Below are 14,061 nucleotides of genomic sequence, written 5' to 3' on the forward strand. Positions count from 1 at the left end.
CCTCCCCACGGAAGAGGAGGCCGAGAGGCCAGAGCAACAGGGCATCGTGGCCTCTCAAGGAAAGTGCACGTCCCAACGGGGCTGGCCCCAGGCAACTCCGCGAGCCCCTGCGGGGGACGTTCGGGCCGGGGGTGAAGTCCCAGGGCTGTCTTTGAGCATTGAATTCCAATTCTTACAAGCCAGCAGAAGGGTGATAACCAATGCGAGGGAAAGGTTATAGAGATGGTACAGCCAATCCTTTAAAGGCAAAACGTGAACCATTTTCTACATTTAATAAAAACGTTTTCTCATTTGAGGCTCTGGAAGTCTTCAGTCACATTTTTCTTTTTTTTTTTTTTTTTTTTATTTTAACTGCCTAATAGTCTAAAATGTCTGAAAACACATGGCTTAACAGTGGCTGCACGTAAAATATACACCCTCAAAGTCTGACTGTCATTTAAATACAAATATACAAAATGTAAACTGAGACAATAGAGAAATTTACAAAACTTTTCTTTAAAAATAATAAAGACAAAATTCAGTTCTAGTTATGACGCTATTAAAATTCGTGCAAGTCGTCGTATCCGATTGGATTTCTATTGCAATGTCCGACAGAGACAGATCCAGTCCACCCCGGCTTGAGGGCCACCTCTGCCAACAGACCTGAGTGGAAATCTCTTTGAGAAACCTGGGGGGCTCCTCGCTGAGGGGCGACAGCCTCCTTTCCCGGCTTTCGGACGGCTCCCCCGTCCTCCCAGCCAGAGCGGAAGCTCCACCGGTCACAAGTTCCGCTTCTTGGAAGAAGGGTCTAGGCTGGTCCCACCGTGGGCTCCAAGGCCAAGCTGCAGCTAGCTGCTTCCGGTGGAGTTGGAATTGACATGGTTTGAATTGACGTGGTGGTTAAAACTGGCCTTGGAATTGGGCGAACTCTTGGAATTGTTCTGATGCTGGGAGACAGACAGAAAAAGCAAGTCAGCCGATGCGGAGCCAGGCTCCGCGGCCCCCACGGCACAGGGGCCTCCGGGCCTGGACGGGGCTGTGGCTCAGGGGCTGCTGACTAGCGGTGCCTCTGCTCTTTTCGGCCTTAGTGGCCTCTGCCTCCTCCCCCTGCGGGCCCAGACCCGGCCGGCCGTGCTTCTCCGTCCAGGGCAACTTTACCCCCAGGGGACGTTGTCTGGAGACATTTTACTATGGGAGTGGGGTAGGGAGTGGGGTGCTACTGGCGTCTGGTGGGTGGAGGCCAGAGAGGCTGCTGATGCCCTTCGGTACGCAAGACAGCCCCCGCGACGAAGAGCCCCAAGTGTCAATAGTGTCGGGTGGAGAAACCCGAAGGAAAGGTAAACTGCGGGCTGGCCCTGCCCCTGCTGCCCTGGGAATCCCATCAGCCACTGGGTTTGGGGGCTTCAGACAGGCTGCCCGTCCCTTCCAGGCTGCTGCCCTCCCCGCTCCCCGTTTCCCACACGCAGGCGGGACTCTACAGCTCTTATCTCAACTGCATGGGGGTGCCTGGGCCTGGGGTCCAGGGCGGGTGGCGGGGGTGTTCTCTCACCTGACGCTGGAAGATTCTCTGGAACAACCCTTTCTTCGGCGGTTCCGGAGGGTGACTTCTGTTCAGGTCTGGCGGGAGGGTACCGTTAGGTCCAAACACGTTCAGCTCTTTAAAGCATTCTGTTTCTATCATCTGGAGAAGGCGCAGAAACATGGGTGGTGTGAGGGGCTGCGGCCACCACCTTGAGTGAAGGGAATGCCAGCGCCGAGCCTTGGGCTGTCACCGACCGGAGCCCAGTCCCACCGGGTCCTCCCTCGGCCCCTGCCTCTCCCCGGTGGCCCTGCATGCTGTCCACCACCAAAGCCACACCCCATCTGCTCCTTCACCCCGTCAGGGCCCAGGTTACCCCACATGCTCTGGGTCCTCCACCTTTTTCAGGACACCAGCCCCCTTCCTTCCCCTCCCTCGTCATTTCTAACTCATTCGACCCGGTTCTGAGTCCCCCAACCCAATCCCATCTGTGCCTCTGGCCACTGTTCCTTTGTCTCTACTTTCCCAGCCAAACTTCTCGAGGGTCATCCAGACCAGCTGTGTCTGCCCCGGCTCCTCTGCCGACCCCATGGCACACACAGCCCTGTCCAGGCCGTGAGGACGCCTCGCCCAGCAGCCCCGGGCTCCGTCCTCACCGGCCCCACCCCCGGGCAAGGCCGGCGCCCCGCCGCTCACCTCGTTCTGCCACGGGATGGGCACGGAGCCCGTGGAGAACTTGGAGTAGAAGTCGTCGTCCGTGTGGTCCAGGTTGACGCCCTTCACGGTGGAGAACTGCTCGATGTCCAGCACGTCCTTACAGTACACGGCCCGGGGCTGAGGGGGCAGAGCGCTGGGTCGCAGGGCGCCCGCCCACAGGCCGCCGTCCCCCAGCCAGGCCTGCGGCTCCCAGTGATGGGACAGAGGGCCACGTGCCAAGGCCAGCCCCCACCCCAGACACCTGTGCGGCCTCAGATCTGCTGAGAGGACCCCAACTGGGGTGGAACGTGAGCTCAGGGTGTCCAGGGCCCCTTCCTGCCATCGCGCCCTCCCACACGCCACGTTCTCTCTAGGCTGGGCCTGGGCCTGGGGGAACAGGAGCCCCCCTGTATAAGGGAACGAGTGCTGGTTCCCAGGGCCCGGCGAGGGCACGCCGGAGACGCTGCTTCTCTGGGGACATGCCACCTCGGGGGATGTCCTGGGAGCACCCTGCTGGCCCCTTCTTCCAGTACAGGGAGGTGAGGGGGTCAGCACCCAGGCCCTGCACCCAGACAGGCCCGGGGTGGGGTCCCAGCTGCGGTGCTCAGGAACTTTGAGAAAGTCCCATAGCCCTGTAGGCCGGTTTCCTCACCTGCAGAATGGGATACAGAAGCACCTGTGCCACCTGGGGCCATTGTAGGTGCTGCGGCCGAGCCCGGTGCCACACTGAGAGCCACTGCCGTTAGAGCAGCAAACGCGTTTTATCTCGCTCGCTCACCAGACGTGCACTGGGGGCCACTCTGTGCCAGGACCGAGACGAACCTGGCTGGGCCTTGCCCTCCGGGAGTCTGAAGTAGGTGGGAAAGGTATCCCGGGGGCTCTGGGAGTCTGGGGGTACGGGGATGAGAACTTCATAGAGGAGATGGCTCCGGGACGGGTGCAGAGGGACCCCCAGATCTAGCAACATGTCTGTTACCGGAGGGCAGAGGCCCCTCCCGCCATGGGTCTCCTCAGCCCCTGGCCTGGGGCCCAGCACGGACATTCGGCTAAGGTGAGGTCGTGAACCAGTGCGCAGGCTCAGTCCGGGCTGGGGGAGGCTACTCACATCTGGAATGAAGGGAGGGTCCAACATCCCGGCTTCTAGGCGCTTGAAATTCATGCTCCTGAAGAAGGGGTGTCTCTTGACCTCAGCGGCTCCCTCGTCCTGGCAGCCCAGCCTCTGCTTTGCATCTTTGGTGAGCAGCTGAGAAGAGACAGCACCATGTGGCCATGCCCGCGGGGCCTCTCCCCTCCTGGAGGGCAGAGGGGCTTTGGGGCTTCGGAGCACCCGTGATCGCCTCCCTTTCACGGAAGTGTCCCTCAGCCTCCCAGATGTCCACCCTCCTGCTGTCTCCAGCCCACGCCACCCAGGCACCCGATGGACGCTGCCTGGCCCTGTCCAGGCCTCGTTTCATGGTCACTTGCTGAGTCACAGAGAGCTTTGTGGTCCCACATTCGTGGCGTGCCTAGATGCTTGGAACCTTCAGGACAGCAGGCGTCCTGTCTGTGTTCCCTGACTGCATGCCCAGTGCTGGGCACCCACTGATGTTTGTTGAATTGGTGGCACCTCCTCTAATACAGGTAAGCTACAAAGGGCAAGGACTGTATCTGTAGGTCTCTCATTCATTCACTCAACTCACAAGTACATTGTGGACTTGAACTTACTAGGTGCCTACCACTGCGGAGGTGGGGGGAGGGAGAGATGGGACATCAAGGGTCTGGCCTCAGTAAAATCCTGTTTAGAGGACCCATCAAGGCAATATAAATGTAACACCATGAGGTCAGAAGAACACAAGCTGGCTGCCAGCTGGGGGTCAGCAGGCTTCCTGAAGAAGGAGCATTAGAGACAAATAGGCTGTCAACAGGTGGAGAGGACACCAGGTGGAGGGACCCGCACCGGCAAAAGCAGAGTTATGGGGACATGGGGCACACTTGGGGACACCCATCTCTGAGTGTGAGTGAAGGATGGGGCTGTGGGGCCCGTCAGTGGGACAGTCACTGGTCAGAAGAGGTGACGGAGGGTCCTGAAGGCCAGGTCCGGGGGTGGGATTTTAATCTGGAGGTAGCAGGGAGTCAGGCAGGTTGGGGTGGGGGGGCATCCTCATCAGAACCAAGAAGCAGGAGGGTGATCAGGGGAGGACGAGGCTGCGGGGCAGACAGCCAGGCCAGACGGGAGGAGGTGGGAGGCCTGGGCCTCGGCTGATGATGAGAGAGGGACACTGGATGACGACCGCAGGCCGAGGCCCCTCCCCGCACGCCCCAGTGTCCCTGCCTCGTGCTCCCCCCTTCTTGCCTCGATGAGCACTGCACCTGGTGCGCAGCTGGAAGCTACCGTTCGCTTCGACAGTAAAATCAAGGTGGAAGGTCCACACCTCGGAGGGAGTCCAGCCCTTCCTCTCGTCAACACCCTGGAGCCCTTTGCATCCAGTCCCTCCGTACACACGTCGGGCTGGCCTGCGTGGGCTGGGGGTACAGCAGGGAGCCAGCAGGCCGCTGGGCCTCCTGGGACTCGTGGTCTTAAGGGGGAGGCTCTCAGGACGGCCCCTCCCCTGAACAAAGGACTCAGTGGTGGCAGCGGGGCAAACACCTGGTCACAGCCTTGAAAGGACTAAGCGTGAGTCTGACCTCCAGACCAGACAGGCTGTGGTTAAGGGCACAAGGGAAGCCCAAGACCAGAATCCCAAGTCCCAGCGTCATTTTTAAGAAAGTGGAGGAAGGCCCGAGGCCCCCAAAGGTTTTGCAGCTGAGAAAGACGAGGGGAGGCTGGTTCGACACTTGGGACCCACAGGCCCAGGTCCACCTGGAGCCCCAAGCTCAGCTGCCACTTTCCCCTCAGTGGCCACCAGGGGGCAGCAGAGGGACAGCAGCACCCCTGGTTCTGGCGCCCCAAAGCCGGGTGCCAAAGCAGACGACTGTGGCCAGGAAGGAAGTCCTCTGTGCCTCTGTCCCATGTCCCTGTTGGGGGCTCTCAAGATCTGCTTCTCTGAACCTCTGAGCCTGACCTAGGACATTTGACGATGCTCTGACCTCCCTCTTCTCTCTCTCACCCAGTCTGGTCCCACCGGATATACGCCTCGTCCTAGCATAACTAGGTATTGTTGACATACCCATTCCATTTGCCAGCATCCCCAGGGCCCCACCTTTCCATCTACCTGCCTTTTTCTGCTTGGTCCCACCGGATATACGCCTCGTCCTGGCATAACTAGGTATTGTTGACACACCCCATTCCATTTTCAAGCATCCCTAGGGCCCCACCTTTCCATCTACCTGCCTTTTTCTGCCTTGCTCTTCCTATATACCCCAACCCAGCCGTGGCGGCTGTGACTACTGTTCTCTTGGAGGCCCCGGGCATGCAGGCTAGTACCCAGCCACAGGCTGGCCCATAGGCCTCCTGGTTTGGGTGTGAGTTTGCACGTGGACATGCCAGCCCTCCTTCAGTGTCTCTCATGCACGCGAATGACAGAATCGCGGGTCCCCTTTTTTGGCAGTGGTCAGATGGCATGTCTAGCCCCCGTCCTTCCCAGGGCTGTGACGTCAGACTAGAGCTGGTGAGAGGAAGTGGCCGAGCAGCAGACGGAGGGATCTGGGAGACGGGCAGCTGCACAGATGGTTCCTGGGCCGCAGCAGCGCAGCCTTGGGTTTTCCAGCAGCGGACGCTTCGCTCCTTTTCATCGGCCCCCAGGCCCGCTGCTCTCTACACTGCGGCTTAGCCGCTCACGCGCACGGTTCAGAGCCGGGAGGCCCAGCCCCGCTGTGTGCTGCTGCAGGTGCGGAAGTCTGTGAGGTCGCAGGTGTGCAGAACTGACACTCGGGCCCTCCTGTCCCCGTGTGGCCGGCATTAGAGGGTAGCTGGCTGTGGTGCAGGTGCCAGCAAAGCTGTGTCAGGCATCAGAGGGAGGAGGGTCCCAAGGGGCATAACAGAACTTGGGAGCCTAAGAGCCAGGCAGGAGCAGGCAAACCCCCTAGCTAGGGGTGGCCCACCTGGGTTGAAGGGAAGGGCCGGGATCCAGGTGGACTCTCTCCCAGCTCCACTTTTGGTGGCTCTCGTCACCCCGTCCTCTGTCTGGCTTCCCAGCCCCGATCTGGTGTGGCTTGTCTGTCACACCTGTCTGTCACACCTGACCTGCCTGGACGGGTCAAATCTTACAACCCACAGATGCTGCCATGCGGGTGTGGCCAGCATTCCACTTAGTGGAGGGAAAACTAGGTTATAAGATGTTCGAAGACGGGAAATATCATCACCCACGACTTGTAGCTCCTGGCCTTAAGCCAGCACGCAGAGATCCGGAGCTGGAGGGAGCAGGTGGCCCAAGATCCTCTTGTATTTTGGGAATCGGCTGAGATCAATGTCTTTCTCTCCTATGCTAAGTTCCCCGCAAAGCTGGGCGTGAGGGTGTCTTACACTGTTCGCCTCGACCCTTCCCCTCACCATGCAGCCGTCCTGCCCCCACCCGAGCTTTCGGGCGGAAGCCTTTGCCGACCACCCTGGTCCACAGCAAGGGGCGCCAGCTCCTCTGGCTTGGCTTCACCGCCCACACCCTAGTGTGCCCTGACCCGCCCTCCTCAGCCAGGTGGCTGTTCTCCGCCGGGAGGGGGAGGGGGGACACCTCCGGACACCTGGCCCGAGGGTGGCGCTGGCTCCCGGGAGCTCACCATCTTGCAGATGGACGTGGCCTCCTCGGAGAACTTGTGGGAGTACACCTCCTCGGTCTCCAGGACCCGGCGGTCCACCTCCTCCCGTTTCACCTTCTCTTTGCGGCCTCGGAACGGCGACTGGCCCTCGACCATCTCGTAGAGGAGGCAGCCCAGACCCCAGTAGTCAGGGCTCAGGCCATACCTCTGGTTGTTCAGGACCTCCGGGGCTGGGGGCAGAGGAGGGGAGTGAGGAGAGGTGAGAGACAGCTGGTGGCCTGGCTGTGACTCACGCCAGCCAGGCCTTAGATGTCCTACCCCAGGACGGATAATGTTGTTCGCAGAAGGCCTTGAGCTTCATGGCTGGGACAGCTTCTCCCTACTGACTCCTACTCACTAACTGCTATAAATACCACCTCCTCCAAGAAGCCTACCCTGACTGCTCTCCTCTGTGCTCCCGAAAGACTCTGGCTGTGGCTTCAAAAGCCTGACCACGGTGGATGGAAACAGCTTGTTCCCTTGATGTCTCCCCTTAGAATGTGAGCTGCCTTATTCACTGTCACGTCCTAGTAATAGGTATGACGGCTGGCACGGTGGGTGTGGAATACATATTTGTATCAATAAATGAAGGTATGTTCACGATTTAAACATGATTTTAAATTTATCTGGAATTCAAACAGCCTCTCTCTATGGCTTCCCTACTACTGTGATTAAATGGCTTATAGGTTCACCACAGAAGTACAAAAAAGAGAGCTTTATGTCATCGGGCAAGCCACACACATCCAGAGGCAAATGCATCCACACGTGTGCGGGTATGCACACAACAGAGGCCGTACAGACAGACACATGCCACTCTGCAAGACGAGACAGACACGGATGCACTGGCAGACACGTACAAAGGTGCACAGATACCTACCAATCATCCATCTCGCCGTCACCTATTATCTACCTATTATCTCTATCTATCTATCTATCATCTGTCATCCATCCATCCAACTATCCATTCATCTATGTACCTGTTAATCTGTTTATCCACCATTCGTTTATCAAACACCTATCTATCTATCCATCCATCCATCTGCAATTGTACGGGTCTACACACAGTCACATACACACAGGAACATACCCCACAAGCTCCCAAATGTCATGTATTCTAAAAGGACCCTCTGTCACCAGGACGTCATACAGAATCATGTCCATGTGCCTTGGCATGAGCTTGGCAGAAGACGACATCCCTGGCCCCCGGAGCTTTAGCCCAGGGGCCGCCTCTAACTGGAAGAGGAATTCCGGGCGACAGGATGTAGCTCCAGGTCCCTTCCCTGCGGCCCCCAGGACGAGGATCTCAGAGCAGCCTCAAGGGAGGCAGGGAGCTGGTCTAAGAGGCTGGTCTCTTCTTAGAATCGCACTTGGTGACAGAAAGCGGTGCGTTCCTCTCCTTTCTGAGCCTACCCCAGAGGCCTCCCGTCTCCCAGGGGTCTCACTAAAAGGCTGTCCGCCTGCCACCAGATCCCTACGGCAATCTGGCCTCGTCCTGAGCAGCACTGGACACCAGCCCTGGCCACTGGTGTCCAGGGGTGGGGGTTGCAGAGAGCTCGATTTAGTCGTCGCACCCTGGGGCCCCTGTGCTCCCCCACTCTGGCTAAGACCTCCGGCCTTCCACTGCGACTCTGCTTCAGAGCAGGGACTCAAGGGGCGGGCGCGGGGCGAGGTGGCGCCCACACTCACCCATGTAGCCGACGGTGCCCACCCGGCCGCGGATCAGCTCTCCCTCGGGGATCTTCACGGCCAGGCCCAAGTCTGAGATCCTAATGTGACCTGTGTGGGAAGAATGGGGTCTGTAGGTGGCACATCTGGCCCACACTGGGCAGAGCACAGGTGTGCTGCGTGCCCCTGTGCAAGGCACACGGACTCTGTTTTCATCTGTCCCATGAAGAGAAGGACCCCAAGCTGCCACCTCAGGGTGACTACAGACCCTTGGGAGGGCCCAGGATGTGGGTAAGTCATTACCTTTTAGGAGAAGAACATAAAGACCCAAAAGGACGCCTGGATTTGGCTGGACGTTGGCCGACCTGCCTCATAAAATGCTCTAATGGGCTTCTTGGAAGGCGGAGGTCACAAAGTTTAAAATGCCTTGGCCTGTTTCTGGGATTGCTTCATGGAAAAAAATGTGAGATTCTCCTGACATTTTGCAACAATTTGCTTAAGAGGAAAAGTTATAAAGCAATTTGGGAAGCGACGCCCCGTCCTGCCTCAGTGGTCTTTGGAGGTGGTTTTCTCCCTTTGGAGAAACAAGCCAGAAACGGTTCTGGGCCCCCGGAGACTGGGGGGTGGATTAGAGCTCCCATCCAGGGCTGACCCCCAAAGGCAGAGACGCCACCGTGCCGAGAGCTCAGGGCTGGGGACACTGCCCCCTACTCCGCCTGTGGATGCCAGGGCCCCCACAGCCTGGACCTCAGCAAGGCCCAACGCTAGGGACCCTGGCCGGGTCAGAGCTGTAGGGGTCCCCCCAGCGTGGCGGCCCCTGACAGTGGCAGAAAGGGCAAAGGGAGCACGTGGATTCCAGCATTAAGATGGAAGGCGCGGCTCCGAGACCAGCAGGGAACAGGAACCCCAGTGGGAAGTGAGCCTTCTGCCTGGTCCCCCACACAGCAGCATCACCCGCTCACCGGCGACTGGCCCCGGCCCCCCTGCCTGGAGCTGCCGGGTGTCTGGGGCATGCTGGGGGATCTGGTCTCTGCTCTTGACTCCCATTGATATTGCTTGGTGACCTTGGCAGCTTGGCTCCTCTGAGCCTTCATCTTGTCATCTGTAAAGTGGGCACCGGGATGCAGCCCTGCCCCCTCTGGAGAGATGGGACGATCTTGTCAGATTAAAGGTGTGAAACCACTTCCTAGGCTCCAGCGGCTAGTCGTGAGGGGTTACTGTGGCTGTCCTCGTCATCCGCGCAGGCACACACATGAGCAATGACAATGGCGATGCACAGATACTGCCGGCTGACACCTTTACAGCTGGCCGCAGCTGACAAAACAACTTCCCCTCGAGCTGTCCTGTCGCGCCTCACCGCCACCCCATGAGGCAGGCGAGGCAGGACCCATTGTTTCCACTTCACAGACACGGAAGATGAGGCGCGGGGTGTGTGAGAGTCGGAGTTCTCTGAAATCCTGGACCCCTCCCTCAGTGCTCGCTCTCCCTCCCCTGAGCCACACTGCCTCCCCCGGGCTCCCAGGGCTGAGGAAACGGAGTGGGTCCTCCGCTCTGCTTGCCGCCGCCCTCCCGCGGGCCCAAGATGCGATGCCCGCCCCAGCCCCTTCCGAGCCGGCCCCGACGTACCGTGATCGTCTAACAGGATATTTTCGGGTTTCAAATCTCTGAAAGGGAAAGACCACAAGCATGTGAGTGTGTGTCTTCTGGGCAGCAAGGGCACACTGGCATCTATCTGGGTTGACCCCATGGGCCGGCCAGGCCCGTGTCCACTTCCCACCTCCTGGCTCAGGCTGTCTGGTCTCTCTCTGGGTCAGGACAATCTTGGGCTAATTTCTCTCCTTCCACTGTGTGCTATAGGCATCTTCCCGCCCCTCCGACAGTGACTAGCAAGGAGGTTAGGCAGAGTCTGGTCCTGGCTCCAGTCAACATAGGGCTGGCCCCCAGGGCTGAGAATACTTCTGGTTGGGGTGGTGACAGACCCCTTCTTGCTGGGAGAGCCTGAGGTCTCGGGATGCCCTGGGATGCCCTGAAGGCAGAGCAGGGACTGGGAATAAAGGATGAGAAATTACTGAGAACAAAGCCCAGCTGTAGAACTGGGACAGAGTAAGGAAGAGGATGGCCGCCCCCAGGAGAATGACCCCCTTGGGCCGTGCCTCCGGGAGACAGGCACACCCCCAGCTCCAGCCGAGCTCCCAGGAGAATGACCCCCAGGAGAATGACCCCCTTGGGCCGTGCCTCTGGGAGACAGCACAGCTAGAGGTGTGGCCACCTTCTCCTGTCCCTAACTGCTCTCTCCTCTTTGATGACACGATCTTGCTCATAAGAAAGAAGATCTCTCCATTCCCAGAAGGAGGAAGAGGCGGCCGCAGTGTCCACTTTTATTTGTAAACAGTCCCCCCAGGGGTAAAAGAACAGGCCTGCGGGACAGTGTGTGCGACTCACTCAAACCATCGGGTGGACAGCATCTGGATTGGGGCTGGTTCTCCACCGACTGGCTTTGTCTATTTAACTGATGGCAGCTTTCCCCTTGGGGAATGGTTAATGTGCCCAAATCCCGCGGGCAGCCACACAAATTGATAATTGGTGTTCCTATGTAGTTATTCATCACAAAATACTTTTTTTTTTGCTGTCGCTATTTAATTTGCATTCTTTTGATGTGTTAACAATTCCAGATAAGGGCAAGAGCCATCGTCTTAATAAACCAGCGGCCACAGGGTTGGAAAGACAGCAGGCCAGCGGGCACTGGCCAGAACCCTGGCCCATGAGGGGCCACAGCAAGTGTTCGCGCCAGACCTTGGACGGCCGCCTTGCTTCTTTTTTCTTTCTTTTTTTTTTTTTTTAAACCAAAAGGCAATCGAGTGGATCGCCCTTTTCCAACCCTTAGGAAAATTGTTCTGACTGTCTTCCCACTTGAATGAAAACAGAAGCATAAATGGGGCGATGGGGGGTGGGGAGGGCACGTCATCAAGACCTTCCTTCTTGTTTTCAAAACCTTCTTGGGCTCCCAAGATAATCTCCATGAAGAGCTCCATGGCAAAGGTCTTCACACTGGGCTGTGTGGGCCGGGCGCCTGTGGGGACAGTCCTGGGCGCCTGTGGGGACAGTCCTGGGCGCCTGTGGGGACAGTCCAGGGGGCTCCCACGTGCTGTGCCGCAGTTTCGAGAGCGAGCGTGGTGCGTTTCCCTAACGTCATGACGCCCCGCCCTGGCATCCCCTGGGATCTCCCCGCCCACCTGCCCTTTCTCAGCAGCACCCCTCCCAGCTGGCAGAAGAAAAGCGGGCCCTGCCCTGCTCCTGAACAGTAATCACTATAGCGCCCCACTTCGGGGCACGAGAAGTGGGGTCTGCTCGTAACAGTTACAATGGCAACTCAATGGAAGAAATTATTTTCACACTTCGAGCCTTATGGTCAAAGGAGATCTTTAAAAATCTTATATGTATCCATATATTTCAGAGCCGAATGCTGATCAATGAAAGGCTTTTAGGCAGAAAATACATTACATTGTAATGACATTCCGTGGGGGAGGGGAGGAGTGGTAGGAAAACGGTAGGAAATGCCTCACATTAAAGAGCTGCATGCAGTTTTTAGATGGATGATGGTGGAAATCACTTTGCTACAGTAATTACATTCCACTGGATACCTTTAAAAATGTGATGTAACTCTTCCATTTCAAAATGTCAACATTAGCCACTGTTTAAACATATGACAGACTATTTCAGATGTCGACAGTGTATGAGGACACAGACATTTTTCAATGGTCTTTGAGGAGAGTTGTGAGGAGAGTTCAAAGGCCGCTGCTCACAGAATCTAGACCCTGGCCCTCTAAGTCGGGCCATATGGGGTGGACGGAGGCCTACTTGTGGTGGCGAGCCTCCTATGGTCTTCCTGGGGCTGGGGCTGGGTCACGGCCACCAGGCTCCGCAAAGCTTCCCCAGGTGCTGGGCTGGAGGGGGCCAGTGGCCATGCTGTTTGGCCCCCTGAGCAGCCCACCTCACTTACTCAGTTCCAGGGCGGGAGTCTGGCAACGCCAGCACCTTCACCGGTAGGGGTGGTGACCAGGCCTCGGTCCCCAGGGTGGGGATGGATGAACGCCGATCCGGGGCGGGATGGGACCCCGCCTGCTCAGACTCGGGTGGGAGGACGGGGCGAGCCCGCTCACCTGTAGACCGTGTTCTCACGGTGCAGGTCTTCCAAGCCGCACAGGATCTCTGCCGCGTAGAACAAGGCTCGCTCCTCCTCGAAGCCGGGGTTCCCCATGTTGTAGATGTGGAACTTCAGGTCACCCCCGTTCATGATGGTCAGAACCAAGCACAACGCGTCCTTGGTCTCATAGGCGTAGGCCAGGTTGACCTGGGAGCACAAGACAGTACCGCGGTGAGGTTCAGGAGCTGTCCCCCACTTCCGCGCTTCTTCCTCAAGGCCCCTGAAGTTAGGGGAGGGCTGAGGGAGGGGAGCTGCAGCAGCTTCACGTCAGCCTCATAGTGCCCCACCTGCTGCCCCTCTCGGCTGATGAAGGGCTCACACCTTCCACTCTGGTGGTCCCAGGTGAGCAGGCAGAGGGAGGGGGATCCTGCCAGGAGCGCGTCTGTGCACTTACACCACAAACGCGTGTGCGAGCATCAGTTGGTCAAAATTGTGTGTTGCCTTGTTGGACAGTTAGGAAAAGCAGGGTCGGGATGCCCTTCCTTACTGCGGGGGCACAGGGACTGGGCCGGGGAGGTGGCCGGTGGGCTTCGTGAAGTGGAACGCAGCTGGGCGAAGACTGTCTCCTCTTGCATGCAGGACACGCTGGCCAGAGGGACCGTCAACAGAAAGGACCTAGTTCCTTGCTGGTGGAGACCAGCGCCTGAGGCACTGTGGACAGAGGCCACGGGGTGGCGGAAGAGGCGAAGTACAATGGGCAGTACTCGTCCCTCTCTGCTTAGGGAGCTGGGCAAATGGAATCTGGCCGCCTTGGACCAGGCCGGGGAGAGGCTGGGCCATACAACCTGGACACAAATGTCGGGAACACTAGGGCTACTTCTGAGGAAAGGGGACAGAGTGGCAGCTGAAGGTGAGACTGCTCTGGGGACAGTGCTCTGACACCAACCGATGCCACCGCCCCCCCTCCTGCACCTGCCCCGGTGATGGTCCAGGAAGGACTCTGGGAGGGGTGCTGTGGGAACTCTCCGCCAGGGGCGGAGGACGAGGCACAGCTGAGGAAGGTGCTCGCCTCTGAAGATGTGCCACCCGGTTTGGCAGGCCCATGGCCTCTTCCCCACCGCTGGCAGCTGCGGGCAGCCTGCGATGAGGCCCAGAGACGCAAACCTCCGTCCCTTTCGAGTGTCACCTTATAAAACCACCCCCTCGCTGGGGAATGATGAAAGCACCAGGCCGATGCCATCTCTTGCCCATCTCTTTAGTTGGGGTGACCTTCATGGATGGTCGTTTGGGAACAGCTACCAAACGGAAGAGGCACACACCCTCTGACACAGCAATTCCTCTAGCAGGA

The 14,061-nt window shown here is 58.3% G+C and overlaps 1 protein-coding gene across 1 annotated transcript in view; it reads right to left on the bottom strand.

Moving 5' to 3' along the window:
• Positions 1-475: 475 nt before the first annotated feature.
• GRK5 (G protein-coupled receptor kinase 5) overlaps positions 476-14,061 on the bottom strand; it is a 190,012-nt gene continuing 176,426 nt past the window's right edge. Inside the window, exons 8-16 of the mRNA XM_025039136.1 lie at positions 13,261-13,424; positions 12,730-13,024; positions 10,196-10,233; positions 8,591-8,680; positions 6,887-7,095; positions 3,300-3,437; positions 2,195-2,332; positions 1,529-1,660; positions 476-926 (exon numbers count right to left, since the gene is read on the bottom strand). Of these exons, the coding sequence (XP_024894904.1) occupies positions 828-926; positions 1,529-1,660; positions 2,195-2,332; positions 3,300-3,437; positions 6,887-7,095; positions 8,591-8,680; positions 10,196-10,233; positions 12,730-13,024; positions 13,261-13,424 (1,303 nt within the window). The 3' untranslated portion in view covers positions 476-827. The remainder of the gene's footprint in view (positions 927-1,528; positions 1,661-2,194; positions 2,333-3,299; positions 3,438-6,886; positions 7,096-8,590; positions 8,681-10,195; positions 10,234-12,729; positions 13,025-13,260; positions 13,425-14,061) is intronic.

This window comes from Pteropus alecto, unplaced genomic scaffold, assembly GCF_000325575.1.
Source record: "Pteropus alecto unplaced genomic scaffold, ASM32557v1 scaffold177, whole genome shotgun sequence".
Classification (NCBI taxonomy): domain Eukaryota; kingdom Metazoa; phylum Chordata; class Mammalia; order Chiroptera; family Pteropodidae; genus Pteropus; species Pteropus alecto.